Below are 24,474 nucleotides of genomic sequence, written 5' to 3' on the forward strand. Positions count from 1 at the left end.
AGAATTTAAAATTGATACTATAAGCTGGTAGAGCATTCTTTAATGATAAAAATAAGCTAAAAATATTGATAGGTCATGGACCTCCTTTTCGAGATATTTGAGATTTAAAATATGGCGGGAAAAAGCTGATTCGGACTTTTGCCTTATGTTTGTATTGGTATTATTTGGGTCCCAAAACAAAAGAAAGAAAATTAAGAATCTTTTAAAATTTTAGTAAATGACCTTTCATAAGCTATTTAGTCTAATATGAAAAAATAAATGGGTGTTGCGGGGCAAAATATTTTACCTTGTTTTGTATTGAAAAACACCAAGGAGTCCGAAAATTTGACACGAATTCCAAAACCTCACCTAAGTACATCCTTAAGGTTGAAGAAGTTTAAAATATATATCAGAAAATTCAACAAACATGTAAAATGTAATTGCTTTCATTTGACCATAAAAAGGAAAATTGTTTGAAGTGATTACACAAGAATACATTGTCAGTTTTCAAACCAAACTACACAGTGACTAACACAAACAAATATCTCGACATCTTTTCCATCATGTCCATCCAGATATTTGTTCAAGTACAGTGATAACCACATATACCTTTACTACTGTAGATTCATTTATTTTCGTGGATTGAAGAAAACATGCATTTCCACAGATTTTCGATATTCGAGGTTTTACCAATCTCTTCATAAAAGCCTATAGAAAATTTGTAATTGGTTGAATATTTTAATTCATGGTTTACCTGTACACATGAAACCCCAAACAAATTGGCCCCCAACAAAAAACAATGAATCCACAGTATATGCTATTGTGATAAATAAATAACATCCAACAACTACTATCATACAAGTATGACAATTAGTCAAAATTATATATATAAAAAGCTGACATCACAAGATATCTCACTCTCAACAGATATATAGTTCAGCCACCTTAACTATATTAAAGCTGCAAATCTTGTTAAGGTTAAAGTTATGCATTTCTGCAATGTTTACAAAACTGAGGAAAAGCACAACATCATTTCCATAAAAGTTTATGTGTATTCAATAAGGTGTTCTGGATAGTACTGGGTATCATGAAATATACAGTAAATCCTAGGGTTCTTCTCATTGTCAACACAGCTATCAAATATTGGACCGTTTGGATTCTTATGATCTTGTGGCGGTGGTCTCAAATATTCTGGTCTGCCGATACAAGTCTTCCCTGCTAACACCTTCACAAGAAACATAAATTTATGTCCGTTCTGATCAGCTTGAGAGTACAAATCTGAATATTTAGCATCTGTGGCAAAGTAAGTACCTTTACCAAACAATGCACCTACACGACCTCCAGCAAGTCGTGGATCTAAATTTTGTTCAGCAATGACATCCAGTTTATCTGGAGTTGTACCATGGAACAAGGTTAACTCATTGGCACATCCATTTCCATAACCATATTCTAACTTCCTTTTTTTCCTGTCAAAAAAATATTAATATTTTTTTAACATTCTCTAGGATAAAAGACCATGACCTGATAATAATATTTACCCACTCAACTTTGTTTTTACAGCTTTAGTTTTGGCGACATATTAGGCTTTAAGTGCACTTTTACCCATATGCTCTATTTTGATTTTTAAAGGCCAGGTGAGCTAAAAATAACACTATACTTCCATAAGGGTTGTAAAGGGTTATTTTCGTGCAACATGTTTTTCCATTTTTATTTCACGTGCAGCCGTGAAAAAGGTTCATTATTCATAGTGTTTTGTAAAATCAGTAAAAAAGATCAATGTGCAAGACATTTTTTATTGTTTGTTTATCGTGAAATGGCAATTTTATTTCGCATTCTCCGTGCAAATACCCCCTTTCTGCCCCTCTTGTCTATTTGGAAGGGCAAGCAGTTCTAGATCTTATTCCACTAGTGGCAAAAGTTGGGTTACTGATGACAAGTAATGATTAGAAGTTGCATTTGAAAATACAAACCAGATGCTCCGCAGGGTGCAGCTTTATACGACCGCAGAGGTTGAACCCTGAACGGTTGGGGCAAGTATGGACACAACATTCAAGCTGGATTCAGCTCTAAATTTGAATTGTGATTAAAAAGTTGACACAGCATAGGTTTCTGACACAGAATGAATGTGGTCTAATGAACTTAAAATATTTTTTTTACCTTTGAGCAAATCACTATGCTGTTGAATTTTAATCCTCTCAAAAAAATGTTTGAAGAAATTTTCTTTTTATTTATAAAATCTGAAATGAGAAAAATTTAACCCCCCCCCCCCTTTTTTTTCACATCCCTCTTTCCCTTTTTCCAAAACTGATCTCAATTCAAATTTCTAATGGAGTTTGCAACAATAACTACTCGTTTAAATACATCATAAAATATTAAAATGTAAAATAAAGTGCTTGTTATCACTGAATGGTAAAGATTGTTTTAATTTATCAGTTGGTAGTAAAAGTGAATATATATGCATTGTATATTGTATAAAACAATGATTTAAGTTGATTCAACTACTATTCTTGACAAAGAAAGATAACTCCAATTGAAAATTTCTTGCTATTGCACAATATTGTGCAATTAGATATTTCTTGCTATTGCGCAATACTGTGCAATTGAAAATATTTGCTATTGCACAATACTGTGCAATTGAAGATTTCTTGTTATTGCCCAATACTGTGCAATTGATAATTTCTTGCTATTGCACAATACTGTGCAATTGAAGATTTCTTGCTATTGCTGAATACTGTGCAATTTAAAATATCTTGCTATTGCACAATACTTAATATAACAATTTTGGATCCTGATTTGAACCAACTTGAAAACTGGGCCCATAATCAACAAGAGGCTGTCACAACGACAGCAAACCGGATTTATTAACATTTATTTGTATCCTGCCAATATCACAAGAACCATAACTGATGAACGGTAAAAGTCAAAATCGTCATTATTAAACTTGACCTCCATTTTGTCATCAGTAACAACATATTAAAATTTGAAAAGCTTTGGTTGAACAGTTCATGAGTAAATGCACGGACACAACTGGAAAAGCCATTTTTCAATCTTTCAAGAACCTTAACTCCTGAACAGTAAAAGTCAAAATTGTCATTATTGAACTAGACCTCCATTTTGTCATCAGTAACAACATATTAAAATTTGGGAAGCTTCGGTTGAACAGTTCATGCGTAAATGCACGGACACGACTGGAAATGCCATTTTTCAATCTTTCAAGAACCATAACTCCTGAACGGTAAAATTCAAAATCGTCATTATTGAACTTGACCTTTATTTTGTTGTCTGTAACAACATATTATAATTTGAAAAGCTTTGGTTGAACGGTTCATGAGTAAATGCACGGACAACATTTAGTTGCCGCCTGCCCGGCCTCACGATCGCCCGCCCGCCGTACATCCCCAAATCAATAACTGACATTTTTGTCACAAAAATCCGGTTAAAAATCTAAGTACATGTTTAGATTCAGCATATCAAAAAAGCACTAGAATTAAATTTTTGTTAAAATCAAACTTAGTTTAATTTTGGACCCTTTGGACACTAATGTAGACCAATTTGAAAACGAAACCAAAAATTAAGAATCTACATACACAGTTAGATTTGGCATATCAAAGAACCCCAATTATTCAATTTTTGATGAAATCAAACAAAGTTTAATTTTGGACCAACTTGAAAACTGGGCCAATAATCAAAAATCTAAGTACAGCTTTAGATTCTGCATATCAAAGAACCCCAAGGATTCATTTTTTGTTAAAATCAAACGAAGTTTAATTTTGGACCCTTTGGACCTTAATGTAGACCAATTTGAAAACGGGACCAAAAATTAAGAATCTACATACACAGTTAGATTCGGCATATCAAGGAACCCTAATTATTCAATTTTTGATGAAATCAAACAAAGTTCAATTTTGGACCCTTTTGGTCCCTTTTTCCTAAACTGTTGGAACCAAAACTCCCAAAATCAAACCCAACCTTCCTTTTGTGGTCATAAACCTTGTGTTTAAATTTCATTGATTTCTATTTACTTATACTAAAGTTATTGTGCGAAAACCAAGAATAATGCTTATTTTGGCCCTTTTTTGGCCCCTAATTCCTAAACTGTTAGAACCAAAACTCCCAAATTCAATCCCAACCTTCCTTTGGTGGTCATAAACCTTGTGTCAAAATTTCATAGATTTCTATTTACTTAAACTAAAGTTAACGATTTCTATTTGAAAAAGAGAAAATCTATTTTATTCTCTTTTTCCCACTTTATTTCTATGAAATGTGTATAGATTTGATATTGGCAAACTTGTATATTTTGGGGCACAAGCCCCAAAATGATAAAATAACAGCATTCAATGAGGAAGCAAGCTATCTCCATTATTTTCAGTTTGGGGCAAAGTCCCCAAAATGAAATTACAACATATAATTTAATATGTCTGTATTATATGATTATGTTGCTGATTCAAACGAGATATAGATTTGATATTGGCAGGCTTGTATATTTTGGGGCAAAAGCCCCAAAATGATAAAATAACATATTTTTGAAAAACAGCGTTCAATGAGGAAGCAAGCTATCTCCATCATTTTCAATTTGGGGCAAAGTCCCCAAAATGAAATCTTGTCTGTATTATATGATCGTGTTGCTGATTCAAACGATATATATAGTTTTGTAAGCGTATAATGAAAATCTTGTAAAAAAAAATGTTTAAAGAAAAGATCAAATTAGAGCATACTTTCCGATAAGAGCAAGAACAAAAAAAATATCAGTTTGCTTGAATAACAAGTCAAAACGGAAAATATCGTAAAATAAACGTTTTCTATTATCTTTAATTAGTAACAACATTCTTACTTCAGTCACAATGCCGCTTTGTTATAACTTTTTTTCGTTTGTATTGATTCACAATTTTTTTATGTCGTGGCCTTGTAAAGCTGACTATGCAGTATGGATTATGCTCATTATTGAAGGCTGTACATTTACCTAACGTGTAAATGATTAAACTCGATTCATACAGAATATGTTAGATACTAGTAGTTGTCTCATTGGCAATCATACTTTATCTCCTTATGCACTTCCTTTCAAACATTGTTCTAATCAGTGAATCAGTTTAAACATAATGCATGAAAATAAATGGTGCATGTAACATTGGGCCAAAATGTGTCAGTTACTGCCTTGTAATGGCTACAAGTAACATTTGGCCAATAACACACCTTGCCTGAAATTACTCAATATTTTTTCGGATACTTGTTACCATCAAGTTATGGTTAACACTTGCCAGTAGGTACAAGTACATATCTGTACAAAAGTGTTTGATAATATATTTTAATGGTATTCCAAAAAATTTGATATGCTACACTTCTTTTTTACATAATGGCCTCGTTTGTCCCATATTCGGCTCTAGTTCAGGAGGTTGTTGGTTTGATATCCGGCAGAGTCAAACCACAAGACTTGAAAACGAGTTTTTTGCTGTTTTACCGCTTAACACACAGTATTCAGTAGTAAGAGAATGTTAACGACCGGGTCTTCGTGTGGACTAGTATCTTGTGTACCAGCGCTCGGTGTATCTAGTGAACTAGCGCTCAGTGTGTAGGTCCAGTACAAAACAGTGATTATATTCATGTCACATTATCAATATCATGTTCTCGTTCTGAATGTGTATTTTATTTGTTGCTGGACGTTAGACAGTCAAAAATCCTTCTTTTCTTCTGAAAATGCATTACATCTGAAACAAATGAACACACATATGATATCTTACTTTAAAACGTAAAAAACATAATGGCCAACAAGAGATATCGATAAAATAGCAACAGACTCATTGCTGATTTATTATATTTAGCATATTAAATTTAAATATTAAATACTAAATTGAATAAAATGCTTCTCTGAGCGCAGCCTGATACGACCGCAGAGGTCGGACCTTGAACAGTTTGGGCAATTTTGAACCCCTTAAAAAAATTGAAAAAAAACTTATTGACCCCCCTTTTTTTTCGAGCAACAGACTAAAGTTATTTTTTCCGGAAACCAAATGTGTCTTCGGACGACGACGACATTATAGCATTAAACGAACCAATAAAAAAAATCTCTCTCGTAGTTTATATGGCTAGTTCTGTGAAATGTATATTTACCGATATCGTTTGATGATTTAATAAATTCTTTCGGAAAAAGAAAGTACCAGCATATATTTACATGTATATTCTATAAAATACTTGTATGAGGAAATTCGGAACGACTTCTTTTACGTAACATGCTATTGACAGACTGTCTATGACATGACTTGTTGACTCGCCTATTTGAATTATATTTTGTCTTTTAGCATAACCCATACATGCCTTAGATGGTTGCTTCTTACTCTTGTTGCCAAATTCTAACTATAAAAAGAAACGTATATATAGTTACTGAAGATTAAATGAATTTATATGATCAACTTGAAATACTGTGAGCACTGATCAAAAGCCAACCCATACAACCACCCCGACACCCCAATCACAAATAAAAAGAAGACATGCACACACAATGGAACACATTGACATAACACATGTAGGCAGTCAATATTGTAGTGGTGGTGTGACGCATATACTACACGGAAGTTCTTCAAAACGAAATGATCCTCTACATTCAGGTCTTTGCGCACCACAGAGAGTTAAATCGTTAACAAGCATACCACTGCCACTACCAAGCCGAACATTTGAAAGTCCCTGCCATGTACTGGTTACCGAAATTACACAAAAAAAACCTTTAAATTCCGTTTCATTTCCGCATCGAATAAGTGTTCTACTACTTATATATCAGTGTTTCTAACTGCCTCCATTACTACTATCAAAGAACTAGTTATTATCTTTTGTAATAAAGCTTATGAAAATAATGATATTAATTATTTTTGGAGTGTTAAAAACTCTTTAGAGGTTTTATATAAAATACATGCTTTTGATGGTCCTTATAATTCGGTTGACAGTTATGATTTTTCTACTCTGTACACTACACTTCCACACAATCTTATAAAGAAAAAGTTTTTGTATTTGATAAAATGGTCGTTCGAAAAATCTCATTGTAATTTCATTTGCTGTAACTCGTTTAAGGATTTTTCTGTAACGAAAAAAGGAAATTATAATAGTTACACTTACGGGAAATGTGAGGATATGATTGAAACTGATAATATTTATGTACGTTTCGGTGATAAAGTGTATCATCAGGTAGAAGGTATATTCCTATGGGCACTAACTGCCCCTTTAATAGCAGATTTATTTCTATAAATGCTATAAATCTCAGTTTATGACCAAACTCAGTAATGTCCCATCATTGTTATATTTGGTTGATACATTCAAAAATACCTACCGTTACCAGGATGACATTTTTTCGTTGAATAATTCTGAGTTCTTTAAATATACTTCCGAAATTTACCCCAAAGAACTTACTTTAACTAAATCTAACATAAACAGCAGCAGTTGTCCTTTTCTAGATTTAGACATTTCAATTTCTTACGGGTAAATACATGTGTACATACAAAAGAGACGATTTTTAATTTCCTATCATTAATTTTCCTTTTTTAAACGGCGATGTGCCTTTGGCTCCATCATACGGTGTTTATATATCCCAACTCGTTCGGTATGCCCTTGTGTGTTCTGATGTCATAGATTTTAACGAACGTAATCAATGCATCACTGGGAAATTATTGTGTCAGGGATTTCGATACCATTAATTAATTAAAACTTTTACTAAATACTTTCATAGATACAAAAATCTTATTACTAAATTTGACTGTACCTGTATAAAACTTATTAAAAATGGTATTTTACATCCTAAATTTGACGGTAATATTGTACTTAAAGCGAGGATTTAATCACTATGTGATCCGTGTAAACTCATCGAACCTTTAAACAAACTTATAAGTAAGGGTTATCGTACCAATATTGTAATTAGATCTCTGATTATAGTTTACATTGTCACTAATATCGATTTTGTCATTAGCAAATTAAAACTAAATTGTATCTTCTTTTGAGGCGGGATGTATATAGACACACACACGTCTAAAGAAGTCGCTCTTCACTACCCTACTACCTGCCGATACATTTATTTTTTGCATTGAACAAGTCATGTCTTCTCTGACTGTTCATGACGTTACATTGTAAAATACTAAATCCCTGGGATGTGTGTTTTAGTTGATTTTAGTCTCTGGTGCATGATTTTTTATTACTAATTCTTTTGGGCTTTTAACTAGCTGTCAGTAACTGCGAGTACTCTCAAATCGTATGTTCTTGTTAATTCGACCTGTTGATACTGTTTATAATGTTTTTTTGTTATTTTATATTAATATGGATCTATAATTACCAGCTTTGATTATTTGGAATATCTACTAATTTTCACTTCTTTGTACTACATTTTGTATGAACATCAAGATTAGTCTCCTTTTATCTGTACGGGGAAGTTTAGCTAGCTCTAATTTGTATAGTTTTATTGTTGATATTCACCCCATGTGTATCTAGTGTTAAATTATGTATTTATATGACAGCACTTTTTTGGTATTCCTAATTATTGAAAGAATTTTATACACATACGTAGTATACTTAAAACAATTTAGTTATTTTTCATTTACCTGTAGAATCTGATGTACATTAGTTGTCGTTTGTTTATGTAATTTATACGCGTTTCTCGTTTTATATAGTTTAGACCGTTGGTTTTCCTGTTTAAATGGTTTTATACTTGTAATTTTGGGGCCCTTTATAGCTTTTTGTTCGGTGTGACACAAGGCTCTGTGGTGAAGGCTGTACATTGACCTATAATGGTTTACTTTTATAAATTGTTATTTGGATGGAGAGTTGTCTCATTGGCGCTCACACCACATCTTCCTATATCTATATAAGTCGGCACTATGAAGCACAGGCACTCGTCTAAGAAAAAAAATCCGATATATCTTTATATAACATGTTATATAACGGTATATAGGAATTTCTTTATAACATGTTATATAAGGGTATATAGGATTTTTTTTCTGAGACGAGTGCCTGTGCTATGAAAGCTTCCTCAAATTTAAATATGGTTGCGGTTCCCATTTTAACTAATAAAATTCTATAACCGTCCAAATAACTCTGCAATGTGATATGAAAAAAGGAGTAGGTCCGGTAAGGGCCAATTTTTGCCTCAAATTTCAGGTTCATCGAACGAAATATTTTGGACCCTCTTTAAACACTTTAGTGTCTATTTCAATTGATTTAATTCGTTTATGTGAAACTTTTTAACTGATTAAGTCATTAAAAACGCTCCGATTCAAGCTTAAATATGAAAAATCTATCAAATATGCAAAAAAACTAGTTACTTTTCAGAAGGCTTTTGTCAAAAATGAAAGTGGCCGCATCCGTATTCATATTTAAGTATGTCAATATACATAAATAATTCAACAAAGTTTCACGAAAATTGGGAAAGTATTTTTGAGTATTAGTCCGAAAAGTTTAAACTACAAAATCCCCTATTCATTTATCAATAAAATCCCATAACTTGGAAACAAAAATCAAAAATGTACATATAGCAACCGAAAGGTAGCTAACGTCGTTAGATATTTAAAACAATTCACCAAAGTTTCATGAAAATTGTTAAAAGCATTTACGATGTGTTGACGACAGACGGACGGACAAAGATTTGCCATCTTACATCTGTAAATGGGAGTTCAAAGGACGAGTTGGAGTTAGTTCTTACCGACTTAAGTTCTTTTTTTCTAGTGATTGTTGATTTAATATCATAATATTAAATACCGTATTTTCGAATAATAATAATTGACTCAATACTTTGAAATAAATTCAAAATTTTGTTTTATAACGAATTTTGAATGAAAGTAATTAAAATACCGAAATTGACCGTTATAGCAAATTAACTCCGTATCTTGAAAGATTCTAATTAATTAAAATTTAATTCTGTAATTTAGATTTCAAAAATGTGTATACGAGATATGCGTGTATCATTGAAAACAAATGCTAACTTGGAAAATTTTCTTGATTCTTTTGTGATAAGTCTGACTGTGCTAATATTATAACCTTCGAAATAATTTGAAATTAATAGCTTAACAAGTTCAACATGTTTGTAAGGAATAGTTTGCGCTAAAAATTTTGAAACAGTATATATAACGGTCATGTCAGGTTAGATTACTTTATGGATGTCAGAGTATTCACTTGATAAGAGCTGTAACAGATAAACCAAAATTTATGATCTCTGTTTTAGCAATACACCAATGTCACAGACTGTAGTGTTTATGTACAGTACATGGTTGCACTTTTCACTTCTACAAAATTTAATTGAAAACCAATTTTTGTTCAGATTAAACAAATGTTGCTTTCGAATAAACAATTGTAACAGGGATCATCATAAATAGTTCTTACATCGAAACTGAAAACTGGTATTCTAATTTGTATTTCTAGAATAAGAAACCCTAAGGAATATAAAATATATTCCAAAATACTAGACTAAAGTAGTAAACATTTTATACAAGTTTACAATTTCATCCATTTAGAAAAAAAAAAGAATGATTCTGATTGTGGCTTAGGGATAATGCATCATTTCCTTATAGACTTGTAATATTGTATTCAAATATCTATCATGAAATAAGTTGTTAAAAATTTCGTTTAAAAAAAACCCGCCTTTTGGAAAAAAAAGTGTTCTGATTTTCACAACCATGTCAGATTTAGCAAGTATAACTGTTCAATCATTCTTGTAAATAATTTCGGTAATTGTAATTTTGAGCTATATTCTAAAACAATTATTTTCAGATATTATCACATTCAACTGACCAAATGACAATTGACATGTATGAAACAAGGGCACATTAATTAGCAGTTCGGGTTATTTATGATTAAAGGTGTACACTCCCCTCAAAGTTCAGAAAATTGTAGTTTAATGAGAAAACTTGACAGTAATAATCAATGATTGTTTGTTGATTGCTTAATGTTTAGTGGCAAATATTTCATGCAACAACACATGTACATGTTTGTGTAAACACTGAAAGTATCCATACCTTTTTATTCATTGTCTTTGTCTTTTCTTCTTCATCTTCCTTTAAATGTATTCAAGTGATGACCTTCTTTTGCAACACGAAGTTTTAAACAGAAGACAAAAACAATACATGAATATCTTTGTAGTAGCATTTATCATGCTGTACGTTGAAAGTGGCATCAGTGACAAAATAAATGTGTGGGCGTCAAATTCAGCAGAAAAAGTTACGACTCTCACAAACATAAGTAGTACATTTTAAATATTGTGTTGACCTACAAATATCAACATCTGTTATCATGTACTTGAACGACACGGATACGTAGGTAGGATGTATTTATTGAAGAAAATCAACATTTTCAAGATTCAGATAGAGAAAAATCTGTAGATAGTTTATAAAGATGGTAGCCTTGGAAAATTGGAGGTAAATATTTTACTTTTTTTTATCATATACTGTGGATTCATTTATTTTCGTGGGTACCAATTTTCGTGGATTGATGAAAACTTGCATATTCGTGGATATGTAAATTCGTTGTTTTGGCAAATTATGCATACATACCTTTAGAAAATCTGTATTTCGTTGATCATTTAAATTCGTGGTTCCCCTGTCCCCACGGAATCCACGAAAATTGGTATCCAACGAATATTAATGAATCCACAGTAGAAGTAGAAAAAAAAAGAAATGATTCCGTGTCATGCTTGTGCAGTTTATCTAACAAATCATATAAAATTGAGAAAGGAAATGGGGAATGTGTCAAAGTGACAACAACCCGACCATAGAGCAGACAACAGCCGAAGGCCACCAGTGGGTCTTCAATGTAGCGAGAATTCCCGCACCCATAGGTGTCCTTCAGCTTGCCCCTTAACAAATATATATACTAGTACAGTGATAATGGACGTCATACTAAAAACTCCGAATTATACACAAGAAACTAAAATTAAAAATCATACAAGACTAACAAAGGCCAGAGTCTCCTGACTTGGGACAGGCGCAAAATTGCGGCGAGGTTAAACATGTTTATGAGATCTCAACCCTCCCCGTATACCTCTAACCAATGTAGAAAAGTAAACGCATAACAATACGCACATTAAAATTCAGTTCAAGAGAAGTCCGAGTCCGATGTCAAAAGATGTAACAAAAAAAATAAATAAAATGACAATAATATACATGTATACAATAGACCTTTATTATACTGGAGTGCATTCAGGTACTAATCCAGCTTTGATTCCTAATAAATTATCATGTGTTATTATGGTGCATGTAACATTTTGAAATTTAATCACATTTCTGAATTTACTTCTTTATCAAGTCTATTTTCAATCTACACGTACGCATATTAATAAAACATAATACAGTCTATGATTTAAGCCCAAGAATTTGCATCAAAATGATGTTGAATAAAAAGGGAACTTATTTCCTGTACCACTTAGAAAACACCATATTTTCAAATTAAACTGTCACATCAATCATGTCAATTATATTATGTTATTTCACAGACATCAAATGGTTTCTCTCTAAATTTATAGGTGACAATTTTCATGATTGTTGCAAGAAGGGATAAAAATGAAATACACAATACCAATCAAGAAAGTATATTTTTTTTTCATTAAATATGAGATTTCGATTTTTTTTACAATTTTTTTTTTTCAATAAATTGTAAGATTAAAATAATTGAAAAACCATATATAAAAATAATTAGTTTTCAATTAAATCTTGAAAGTCATAACACATCAAAGAATATTTCCATTTTTTTTTTTAATTAAAAAAGGGGGAGGGTCAACCCCAAATGTGTCTGTGTATTTTCTTAAAACTTTAAAAGTTTTACAATTTTGTGTTTAAAATACTGTTAGTTAAGTAATATTATCGGTCCCATATCAGTATGAAATGACAGATTTATAGCACTTCTTTAGCATTTTATAGATGGATCTAGGACTGAATATGAAGTATCGATTAACATGTTCGTTCCGTCAATACTTTTGTTATCGACTGAGCCAAAGGCGAGACCGACTATAAAATGTTTGAAGGTTTGAAAATGCGTTACCATCCTTGCAGATATGAGTTATTTCTTCCATAACGCTATTAATGCTTTTTAGTCCCCTACCGACGAAGTCGACTGGGGCTTTAGGTTTGCACTCCGTCCGTCTGTCCATCCGTCAGTCCGGAAAATCAGTTTTTCACACTTTTTTTGTCATGCTAGAAGATAGTCCTTCGACTTTGGGAATTCACTTAAATAATCAGTTTTCTGTACTTTTTTCTCATTCTTGAAGAAATTGATTTGATAATTGGTACTTTGTTATCCTGACATGTTACTACAGAGTTCAAATTTGAATTTTGTTCCAGTCTGATGAATTTGTGCAGAGTTATGGTCCTTGGACTTAGAAAATTCACTCAAATAATCAGTTTTCGGCACTTTTTTACGTCATGCTTGAAGATATTTATTTGAAAATTAATTTATAGTTTCTCCATGACAGGTTACAGATCAAATTCGAATTCTGTTCCGGTTTGATAATATTGTTCAGAGTTATGGTCCTTGGACTTAGTAAATTCACTTAAAAATCAGTTTGCAACACTTTTTGTCGTTATTTTTGTAGATATTGATTTGGTATTTGTCATATAGTTTACACCATGACAAGTTATTATAGATTAAGTCAGAATTTTGTTCCAATACAATGAATTTCTAACCGGTAGGGGACTATGTATTGCCATGCAATACTAACAGAATGCTTGTTTAATTCTTCATACATGTAACTTATAATTTTTATTTGTTGATTGTTGATCTTTAATTTCAAACCATACAATAAGTTAAGTAAATAACCTTTTTCTCTGCTGAAAGATCACCTACATGTTAATCTGCACCTTATTGAACAAATTGCTATTCTCAGCCATGTGATTAGTAAACTGACACTTTTTATTATATTAGCTAAATTAAAAAAAAACAGCTTACAAAATTTACATTGATAACGCAATCAATCATATTAGTTATAGTTACGCATACAACAACTGCATTATGAGTATTAAAATATGTATTTCACGTTTGTAATTAAGAGTGTCTTTTTTTTGGGGGGGGGGGGGGGGGTAACTTTTTTAATCATATTTATGCCTCCGCCGTAGCTATTACCACTTTGCAAATGGAAAAATTGATGACTTTTTCGTTTCCATTCTCTAACTTAAATTAACTTCAACCAATTGTAATGAATGTATACACAATGCTAATTACCACAAAATACAGATCAAGTTTGAATTTTGGGGGTGTCACTTTTACTGTTCTAGAGTTAATATGCTCCTTTACAAATGGAAAAAAAAATGCTGAATTTGTCGTTTCCGTTCTCTAAATTAAGTAGCCTCGAGAGTAGCCGCAACCAATTGTTATGAAATTATACACAATGCTTATTACCAAAAGATACAGATAAAGTTTGAGTGTTTGGGATGTTACTTATTCTGTCCCTTTATAACTTTATATGATATGCAATTGGGGCATCATCTGTTTCCCATGGACTCATTCCCCATTTTCTTTCAATACTGTTTTATTTTAGGGAATGGTCATTATTTATCAGATGAGGGGGTCGGTTCAAATTTTTGATACAAAATTTTATGTTGGGAACCCCCCCATTATTTTATAAAACCACATAATGACCCCCCCTAAGAACATAATTTCAAAAGTTTGACCCCCCCCCCCCCCTCCCCAAAAAAAAAATTCCCAGTTGTGTTGAGGAGATGATGACCAGCTACATAGTAACCAGCTTTTGAGAAGCTCTGAGTATAACAAACAGCTTTTCTTCTTGTTTTTTTTTTCAAAAAGGAATATCTGACACGTGCATGTAGAAAAATAGAAAAAAATATACAGAAAATTGTATGTTCCAATTTATTAATTTATTTTACTGCTACTATAATTCTACAAATTTTATCAGAATACTGGTAGATAAACTTTCAATACTGACTGTTATTTTAATCCCAATCCCAGGCCCTTGTATCTTATTTTTTTTAACCTTTGAACTTTAAAATATCTAGTTATGAATGGGGGTTCAGGATTCCAATGTACAAATGATTTAGGAAGTGCAAATAAAATAACACCAATTAAATGGTTCTTGTCCTTTCTTGATTAAATATGTAAATGGTTTATGTGAGATAAAGAAATATACAACCAAGCCAGGAACCTCTGGCCTTTCTTTGTTTTGTACAGATGTATGTTTTAAGAGTTTAGTGTATTATCAATTTTCTTTGAAGAAGTACACATTTTTGTTACGGGGCCCCAGCTGAATATTTGTTCTTTTTCCAAATCATATAGTGTATTGTTTAGTGTGTGTGAATACCATGGCGCCCATCAAGTATATTTTTTTTTATTAAGGTCTGAAATCTGGATAGGAAAGAATATCGGAGAATGGATAAAATTTACAGAAAAATAAATAAATAAAAAGAACAGAAAACACTGGTGTTAAAATATGAATAAAAGGAGAAAAGGGCAAAAAATACTAACGAATAGAAAAATATTACCTTTAAAAATTAAAGAATACAGAAGGGATATACCATAGATGTAATACTATGGGTATTACATCTATGGATATACCTATAATATCGAGATCATCTTTTATTCTTATTCGATATCTTTGTAATAATTTCATAAAATAAGTATACTTATTACCACGTGACGGACATATACCTAACACGCATCCTTGCTTTCATCAAAATAATTATATATACACACCCATTTCATCTCAAGAATCACATCAAAATGATTTAAACACTATCATGACTTAATAGAAAGTTAATTATGCATGTCCAGAAACCTTAAGTTTCCAACTCACTGTTTCCTGTGGTCACAACTAAGGAGAAACGTTTCATAGTGTTGTTAATTTATTGATTGTAAATTTACACAACTTTGTTAAGGAGTGATCAGATTCACTGCCCTTGAGAAATTAGGCATATCCTGCTGCATGGTGCTTTACAGTTTACACTATCAAAGATTTAATAAACAGACATTATGTCACAGATCGCACACTCACTTCAATTTTTTCAACAATTTATATACAAGTCAGACATAAAAAAACCTTTATAGTTTATTGTGTGACCCCCCCCCTAGTTAAAATATTTTTTGATGGTAACCCCCCCCAGTGGTATGATATTTTTGGCAATGACCCCCCCTAAAATGCACCGACCCCCTCAGCTGATAAATAATGACTGTTCCCTTAGTTGTCGTTTATCAGGTTAGATTTGTTAATCTCTAAACAAGCATCTTTGTACACTACAGATTTTTGGAGAAAATGAAAGACGCAAAACTATCTTCCTATAGTGGAGTTTAGAGCAATGCTGTTTTCCAGGACAACATTTCAATAGCTTTGAAGACAATTAAGGGTAAATAAATTATTTTGATATAACGAATTAAGAGTGCGTATGGTGGGTTTTTACTGCTGACACACCCAGGATTTCTGTTTTTCAGAAATATTGACCCAAAAATAAGTTTCCCCATGTAGCATTTAATAGAAGGGATAACATTGAAAAAAAATAGAAGTTGAACTTGAATATTTTGTCAGTCTAAAACAGTTATGTGTATGGTTTCTGTATATAGACAAATGCCTGATAGGTTGATTGATTGTTTGGTTGTTTTACGCCGCATTAACACAAAAAGGCTATATCTAGCGGCGACAAATGCCTGATATGTGAGCCTGTATTACACAGTAATAATTTAGAGTAAAAGTGAAAGTAAAAGTTAATAATTTTCTCAGTCAGTAAAATGTAGAATGCATATAACACAAATTTGTTTAATCAAACGAAGCCTAGTCCCAGTAATTAGACAAAGCAAGATGATTGCTTGATCAATTGTTGTTTGCTTTACGTCCAGTGGCAAATATTTTAGGGATGTTCAGGTGAAACAAATAAGAATTAATATATGAACAGTTTGGTACTCTAATAGGGTTCGTCCTGGTATAAAGATCGGAATATCTCACAGGAAATAAGGATATATTTCAAAGGGACAGACCCCTGAAAATTGCTGAACAGAGATGATGCAATAGTTATTGAAGTGATCATTCCCACCGGACGTTGGTGCGTATTTATACACTGTCCCGCACGGCAAAACGGGTTCCCAACTTTAGAAAGGCTTTAACTGTCGGAACGGGAGAATTTCCAATGGGTGTATTTCTCTTAAATTTCACTCTGACAAAAGTATATTTGATAACACGGACAACTTTTTGAAACCCCATCACGGCATAGATCTATCATTTAAAATTAATTCACAAATTTTGAACGTTTGTCCATATTACAAGGACTTCAAGAAAGTTCAGGACTAACTATTATCTTTGCCGTTTGGTTATTATGTTATAGTTATTGACTTTAAGCAATAGTTAGTTCATTAATTTAGTAATCATATCATTTCTTATTCTGATTACGTTTAATTTGCTCAATGTATATATCTGATCTGATATCAAAAAAAAAAAAACGGCAATAAGTACAAACAAATAAAAGGGGGAGAGCAATGTGTTTTAAGCCAAGAAAAGTATCCAGCATTTTTAAATACAAAAAGTCATGTATGTTTGATAAGATTAGTTTCTTGTAATACATAGTAATACAGAGTTATTTCTACTTTTCATTTCTGGACAGTAAAGCATTTTGTAAAACTCCAGATGTCATTGTTGTATAAACACTAGATTGTTGACATGTTGAGATGGGAGTGAGTGACCTTAAACCAATTAACCAAATTCCAGTGTACTGTCGGCTGTTGGGATATTATATTACATTACAAATAAATTGTTATTTTTGTGTTAGGCTGGGAAATTTTATAACATGCAGACTTATTTAACACTTCAAGGAAAATCACATCCTTATAGTATCACAGCTGATACACAATCTGTCAGTCTTTTGACCAACTGACCCTTAACAGAAAGTTTAATTACTTTTTCTCTACTCAAAACTAATAGGCATTACTAATGTAATTACCCTACAAACCAAGGCATCATTACTTGTCTTTTAAAAGTACATCTGACAGTTCAACTTTAACTGCAGAAAACAAGCATTAGCCTTTCAAAAAGGGCTAGTCGACTCGTAGCTGATGAAAATGGAAAGTGCTCTAGCTTTGTAGATTTATTCATTTTCTAGAATAGCCACGTGCATCATTCAACAAATTTTACCACACACGTGAGGTCACACGTTATGAAGTAGTATATATCGTTTAACGTTGTTGTTTACGAAACTCCAGAAGATTCGACTATTTATAGATAAAAGTTACCTGTGTACCAATATCATGAATATGCGCAACAGTGGTCAACAGCCTAATGATCTCCGATCAGGCAAAATATAATTGCTAAAATAGAGAGGATAAATCCGATACTCTACGGGATTGAAGGACATTTACTAGGTTTGGATTGTCCTAACCAATCAATAAACTTTGATTATTCACGTCTCGTAATATCTTCCAATCAGGTAGCAAGAAAAATTCATGCACTGACTGTCTATCGTTCAATTCTTAATATCGACTCTAGGAGTCTAAACTAGCCATTTGTCAAATAGAGGATATATGAATAAAACATGTCATAGACAGTCTGGCAATATAATAATAGCATATTGCGTAAAAGTATTCGTTCAGAATCTCCTCATGCAAGTATTTTATATTTGAATATACATGTAAATATATGCCGGTACTTTCTTTTTCTGAAAGAATTTATTAAAACATCAAAAGATATCGGTAAATATACATTTCACAGAACTAGCAAAATAAACTACGAGAGAGATGTCTCATTGGAAATCATACCACTTTTTCTTTTTTCTTTTTATGGGTTCGTATAATGCTATAGGGAAAACGGCAAAAACAAGCATTGGTGTCGTTTCCGTACAATAACTTGTGTTTAAGTGTAAACATCTCTTTAAAATTGCACTACAAGGTTCCGTACTACAACAGGAAGGCTGGGATTGAGTTTGGGTGTAATTGCTCAAAAAAGGGGGGGGGGAATAATTTTTTTTCAAATTTTTTGAAGGAGTTCATATTTTTTTCTTCTTTTAAAATTTTACAAATTTGACCACATTTATTTTGTGTCAGAAACCTATACTTTGTAAAAAATGTTATCACAATCCAAATTCAGATCGTATCAAGCGTGAATATTGTGTCCAAATTTGCCCTTACTGTTCAAGGTCCGACCTCTACGGTCGTATCAGGCTGTGCTCAGGGAAGCATTTTATTCAATTCAGTATTTAACATCTAAATTTAATATGCTAAATATAATAAATCAGCAATGAGTATGTCGCTATTTTATCGATATCTCTTGTTGGCCATTATTTTTTTTATGTTTTAAAGTAAGATATCATATGTTTATTTATTTGTTTCAGACGTAATGTATGTTCAGAAGAAAAGAAGGATTGATGGCTGTTTAACGTCCAGCAACAAATAAAATACACATTCAGGACGAGAACATGATAATGTGACATGAATATAATCACTGTTTTGTACTGGACCTACACACTGAGCGCTAGTTCACTAGATACACTGAGGGCTAGTTCACACTGTGTGTGTTAAGTGGTAAAACACCAAATTCACGTTTTCAAGTCTTGTAGTTTGACTCTGCCGGATATTGAGCCAACAACCTCCTGAACTCGAGCCGAATATGGGACAACTGAGGCTATTATGTGAAAAAGAAGTGTAGCATACAATATTGTTTGGAATACCATTAAAATATATTATCAAACACTTTTGTACAGATTTGTACTTGTAGGCATTACAAAGCAGTAACTGCCACATTTAGGCCTAATGTTACATGCACCAATTATTGTCATGCATTCTATGTTAAACTGATTGACTGATTAGAACAATGTGTGAAAGGAAGTGCATACGGAGATAAAGTATGATTGCCAATGAGACAACTACTAGTATCTAACATAGTCTGTATGAATCGGGTTTAATCATTTACACGTTAGGTAAATGTACAGCCTTCAATAATGAGCAAAATCTATACCGCATAGTCAGTCAGCTTTACAAGGACACGACATAAAAAAAAAATTGTGAATCAATACAAACGAAAACAAAAACACCAACTGTTTGATTTATAACAAAACGGCATTGTGACTGAAGGAAGAATGTTGTTACTAATTAAAGATAATAGAAAACGTTTATTTTACGATATTTTCCGTTTTGACTTGTTATTCAAGCAAACTGATATTTTCTTTGTTCTTGCTCTTATCGGAAAGTATGCTCTAATTTGATCTTTTCTTTAGACATTTTTTTTTACAAGATCTTCATTATACGCTTACAAAACTATATATCGTTTGAATCAGCAACACGATCATATAATACAGACAAGGTTATATGTTGTAATTTCATTTTGGGGACTTTGCCCCAAATTGAAAATGATGGAGATAGCTTGCTTCCTCATTGAACGCTGTTTTTCAAAAATATGTTATTTTATCATTTTGGGGCTTTTGCCCCAAAATATACAAGCCTGCCAATATCAAATCTATATCTCGTTTGAATCAGCAACATAATCATATAATACAGACATATTAAATTATATGTTGTAATTTCATTTTGGGGACTTTGCCCCAAACTGAAAATAATGGAGATAGCTTGCTTCCTCATTAAATGCTGTTATTTTATCATTTTGGGGCTTGTGCCCCAAAATACACAAGCTTGCCAATATAAAATCTATACACATTTCATAGAAATAAAGTGGGAAAAAGAGAATAAAATAGATTTTCTCTTTTTCAAATAGAAATCGTTAGTTATAGTGCGAAAACCAAGAAAATGCTTATTTGGGCCCTTTTTGGCCCCTAATTCCTTAAATGTTGTGACCAAAACTCCCAAAATCAATCCCAACCTTCCTTTTGTGGTCATAAACCTTGTGTTAAAATTTCATAGATTTCTATTCACTTTTACTAAAGTTAGAGTGCGAAAACTAAAAGTATTCGGACGACGACGACGCCAACGTGATACCAATATACGACCAAAAAATTTTCAATTTTTGCGGTCGTATAAAAAGAAGGAAAAAATTGTTGATACATTATTTTGGAGTACCTGTGAAATTATATGTATAAATGGTGAACATATATTTTTTTTACAGAGAAGATTACAAAATTATCTAAAAAGATGTTTTAGTTAAAAAAAATTTACATTCGAAAATAAGATAAGAACACATTTCCTACAGAAGATTTGCATAAAGGGAGATTATAGTAAAACATTTCCAACAGACATAAATACAAACAAGAGACGACAAAGTTATGACTTACAAGTAATACATTTCCCATAGAAACATATTTTGCATCCTATGAATTGATATAATTCTGGCTTGAGGTAGGGTCTTCTCAAACTTCTGTTTTACATTGTCAAATTCTATCTGCATAATACCACCTTTGGTTGGACCAATAGAAACCTTCAATGCAGTTGCCCCACTCATGTCTGTCCAATTGGAGGGTGCAGGAAGACCTTTAGCAGTGGTGGCAAATTCTTTCTTTTTTGCTCGTTTAGCTAACCTAAAATAGAAAGCAGCATGTTCTGGAACTTATTCATCATCATTTTATATTGTTAACGTTTCATTGCGTACATAGCTTTATGTGCGCCAGTTTTAGGGGTTTTATACAGGACAGTGTAGGAATCCGTGTTACTTTCCTCTCTCTTCTGAGTGACGTAAAACTGCTCAGCGAGTCGTGTGCACAACTACAAGGAACATTCATCAGCCACGTTGTCCAAAGGAACAATTTGTGGCTAACCACAACGTGAGTTACATTTAAAACATTACAAATCATGTCTTTACATTAGCGATGAACTGTTTTAATATATTTCCCTATGTTATAAAGAAACTATGAACATTTTACCGTTCAAACTGTTCGTATCTGTGATTACACGATTTAATTCAAGACAGAACCCAACGTGTGCAAGAATATTCATCTTTTTATTATTATAAAGAACATTAACAGCTTTATATATCTATGAACTGTTTATCTGTATATTTAATGGACTTTAATTATCATTGAACACATTGTAAAATTGTGTTTATATTTGTATTTTCCGTTTTTCACCATTTGGATTGGTAGTGAAATAAAAGTCAGCTCCTGATTGTTTTATCTTTACTTAAACCCAGTCATCTTGGTTACACTCACTGGTTCGGCCAGTATAGTGAAAAAGCTACAACTTGCCTGTTGTTTTTCATGGATAACATATGCCACTCCACGACAGTCAACAGACCAACAACGTAGTTTCAAGGAGAACGTTTCGTGCTAGTAAATTGACAACAACTTGTCTACACATCTCCTGAACCGGAAATACAACGGTCCCAGCATCGTTCGTAGCTGTTACCTTGACACTACGCAACACATCTTGTGCGTCCTAGGCAGCAAACCAACAACGTTGAACAAACATTGCCTACAAATAGTTGATTTACATCATGGATCCCAGTCATGCGGAACAACAAGAAGAGACACAGCCCCCAGAGGGAAATGTCCCAGATCTAGAACTATTACAAAATCCGTCTAAAACAACAAATTTAGATGAAAATGCCGAGACCAGGCGAGTGTGTGAACTTACCGAAAAGGGACAGGGAGCCTTTATAGAAAAACGTGACAAGTTCTATCACGACTTACAGGCTCTATGGTCAAACCTAGAATCCCAGTTATTATAGAAACGACCAATCCTCCTAACGACCTCCAACAATTGTTAACAGCACAAGATAAAATTGTACAAGCCTGTACCACTTATCGCAGGCTCACAGACAAGTACTTGAAATTTCTCAAAAATACAAGAACATTAGACAGCCTTCAAGACATTGATACGTGCAAATTCTCAACGGATATCTGAATGTCTAAAGTCGACCTGGCAATTGAAACTTTGCACGAGCATCGCCTTACCATGACAAAGGCTAAATCTACAAAAACGAGGACATCTAAGGGCAAGACCACCTCGCACAGCGGGAGCTCAAATGTCTCTGACCTGTCAAGTCTAGCACGGAGAAAGCGTGCCAAGGCAGAGTCCGCTAGATCGAAGATAGCCTTTGCCGAGCAAGAAGCTGCCCTCATAAAGCAGGAAGCCGTATTACAGGAACAGACCCTATACAGACAAACAGAAATCAAGGCCGAAATGGAACAAGAAGCAATCCATTCAGAACAAGAAGAAATCCGTTCAAAACAAGAAGCAATCTGTTCAAAACAAGAAGCCGTTCGTAGGAAAACTCAAATGGAACAGGAAGCCGCACGTGCGGTCCGAGAACAGGACGAACTTAAGGCCGCTAGGAACATTCTCGAAGCAAAAAGAGAAGCTGTAGCCGCAGAAGCCGAGGCTCATGTCCTGGAAGACGACGGAAGCCAAGCAGTTAGCGATCTTCCTGACGAAAAGGAAGACCCGCTCCAGCGTGTGAAGATTTTGTCAATAAACTTCCTGTATTAACTACCCAGATCTGGGATTAGTAACCGGCATACAAAAACTAGGCCTTTCAGATGATGTCCCTGCTGAACACCAAAAACAGGGTGTTAAAGAAGAGATCCCTGTTGCACACCAGCAACAAATCCACCCCACTTCGGAGATTACTAGATTTCTCTTGCATAAGGACCTGCTTTTCTCCCAATTAACAAGCTTTAACGATCGGGCAGAATCCTTCCATACATGGAAAGCGAGCTTCAAGAACGTGACTGATGAGTTACAAGTCTCTGACTCAGAACAGATCGACTTACTGATCAAGTGGCTCGGTCCTGAGTCTGCTAAACATGCCATAAGCATAAGAGCGTGAATGCCAACAACCCTACTAGAGGCCTACAGAGGTTATGGCAAAGACTAGATGAGCGATATGGAGCTCCAGAAATGTTGGAAGCCTCTCTCAGGAGTAAACTTGACAAATTCCCAATATTGACAAATAAGGACAACGCATATCTCTATAACTGTCTGACATTCTATCAGAAATAGAATACCACAAGGAAAAAGTAAAATCACAAAAATACTGAACTCAGAGGAAAATCAATTCGGAAAGTCCATAATCACATGGCAAAATCAAATAACAAAACGCATCAAAAACGAATGGACAAGAACTGTCATATTCCTGACTTGGTACAGGCATTTTCAAATGTAGAAAATGGTGGATTGAACCTGGTTTTATAGCTAGCTAAACCTCTCACTTGTATGACAGTCATATCACATTCCATTCAAAACCCCAAGCTGGGATGTCTGCTAGCATATTTTGATTCACTGACCGTTTCCTTCTTTTACAGAATTTTCTGCATTTATCAGTGAAATCAGTAAAATTAAAAACGTTCCTGGATTTATTTTTGGGTCAAGAGTCACACCATTTACAAAAGGTGCTGCGCCAAGGTTCACACCTCAGCCTGGAACAAAAATCAACGTTCACAAGACACTGACAGCGGTCGAACAAAGATCTGGAGAGACTGCACAGCTACAAAATCTGTGCATTAAACACAATACCGAACATTCGCTAAATGAATGTCGTGGGTTCAGAGCTAAAACTATAGAGGAACACAAGGAACTGTTGAGGCAAAATAATCTCTGTTACAAATGCTGTGATTCGACTATGCACAGAAGTCGTGATTGCAACGCGAGTATCAGTTGCAATGAATGCGGAAGTAAACA

At 33.3% G+C, this 24,474-nt stretch overlaps 1 protein-coding gene and 1 long non-coding RNA gene across 3 annotated transcripts in view; one reads left to right on the top strand and one right to left on the bottom strand.

Annotated features, from left to right (window-relative positions):
• Nucleotides 1-275: 275 nt before the first annotated feature.
• LOC143055906 (E3 ubiquitin-protein ligase MIB2-like) overlaps nucleotides 276-24,474 on the bottom strand; it is a 66,612-nt gene continuing 42,413 nt past the window's right edge. For both annotated transcript variants that reach the window (XM_076228958.1, XM_076228957.1), the window contains exons 18-19: nucleotides 21,135-21,377; nucleotides 276-1,445 (exon numbers count right to left, since the gene is read on the bottom strand). In XM_076228958.1, the coding sequence (XP_076085073.1) occupies nucleotides 1,025-1,445; nucleotides 21,135-21,377 (664 nt within the window). In that variant the 3' untranslated portion in view covers nucleotides 276-1,024. The remainder of the gene's footprint in view (nucleotides 1,446-21,134; nucleotides 21,378-24,474) is intronic.
• On the top strand, nucleotides 11,114-19,600 carry LOC143055908 (uncharacterized). Its single transcript, XR_012972166.1, has 2 exons — nucleotides 11,114-11,354; nucleotides 19,245-19,600. It is a non-coding gene; the product is annotated as an uncharacterized LOC143055908 (long non-coding RNA).

This window comes from Mytilus galloprovincialis, chromosome 13 (assembly GCF_965363235.1).
Source record: "Mytilus galloprovincialis chromosome 13, xbMytGall1.hap1.1, whole genome shotgun sequence".
In the NCBI taxonomy this organism is placed as follows: Eukaryota; Metazoa; Mollusca; class Bivalvia; order Mytilida; family Mytilidae; genus Mytilus; species Mytilus galloprovincialis.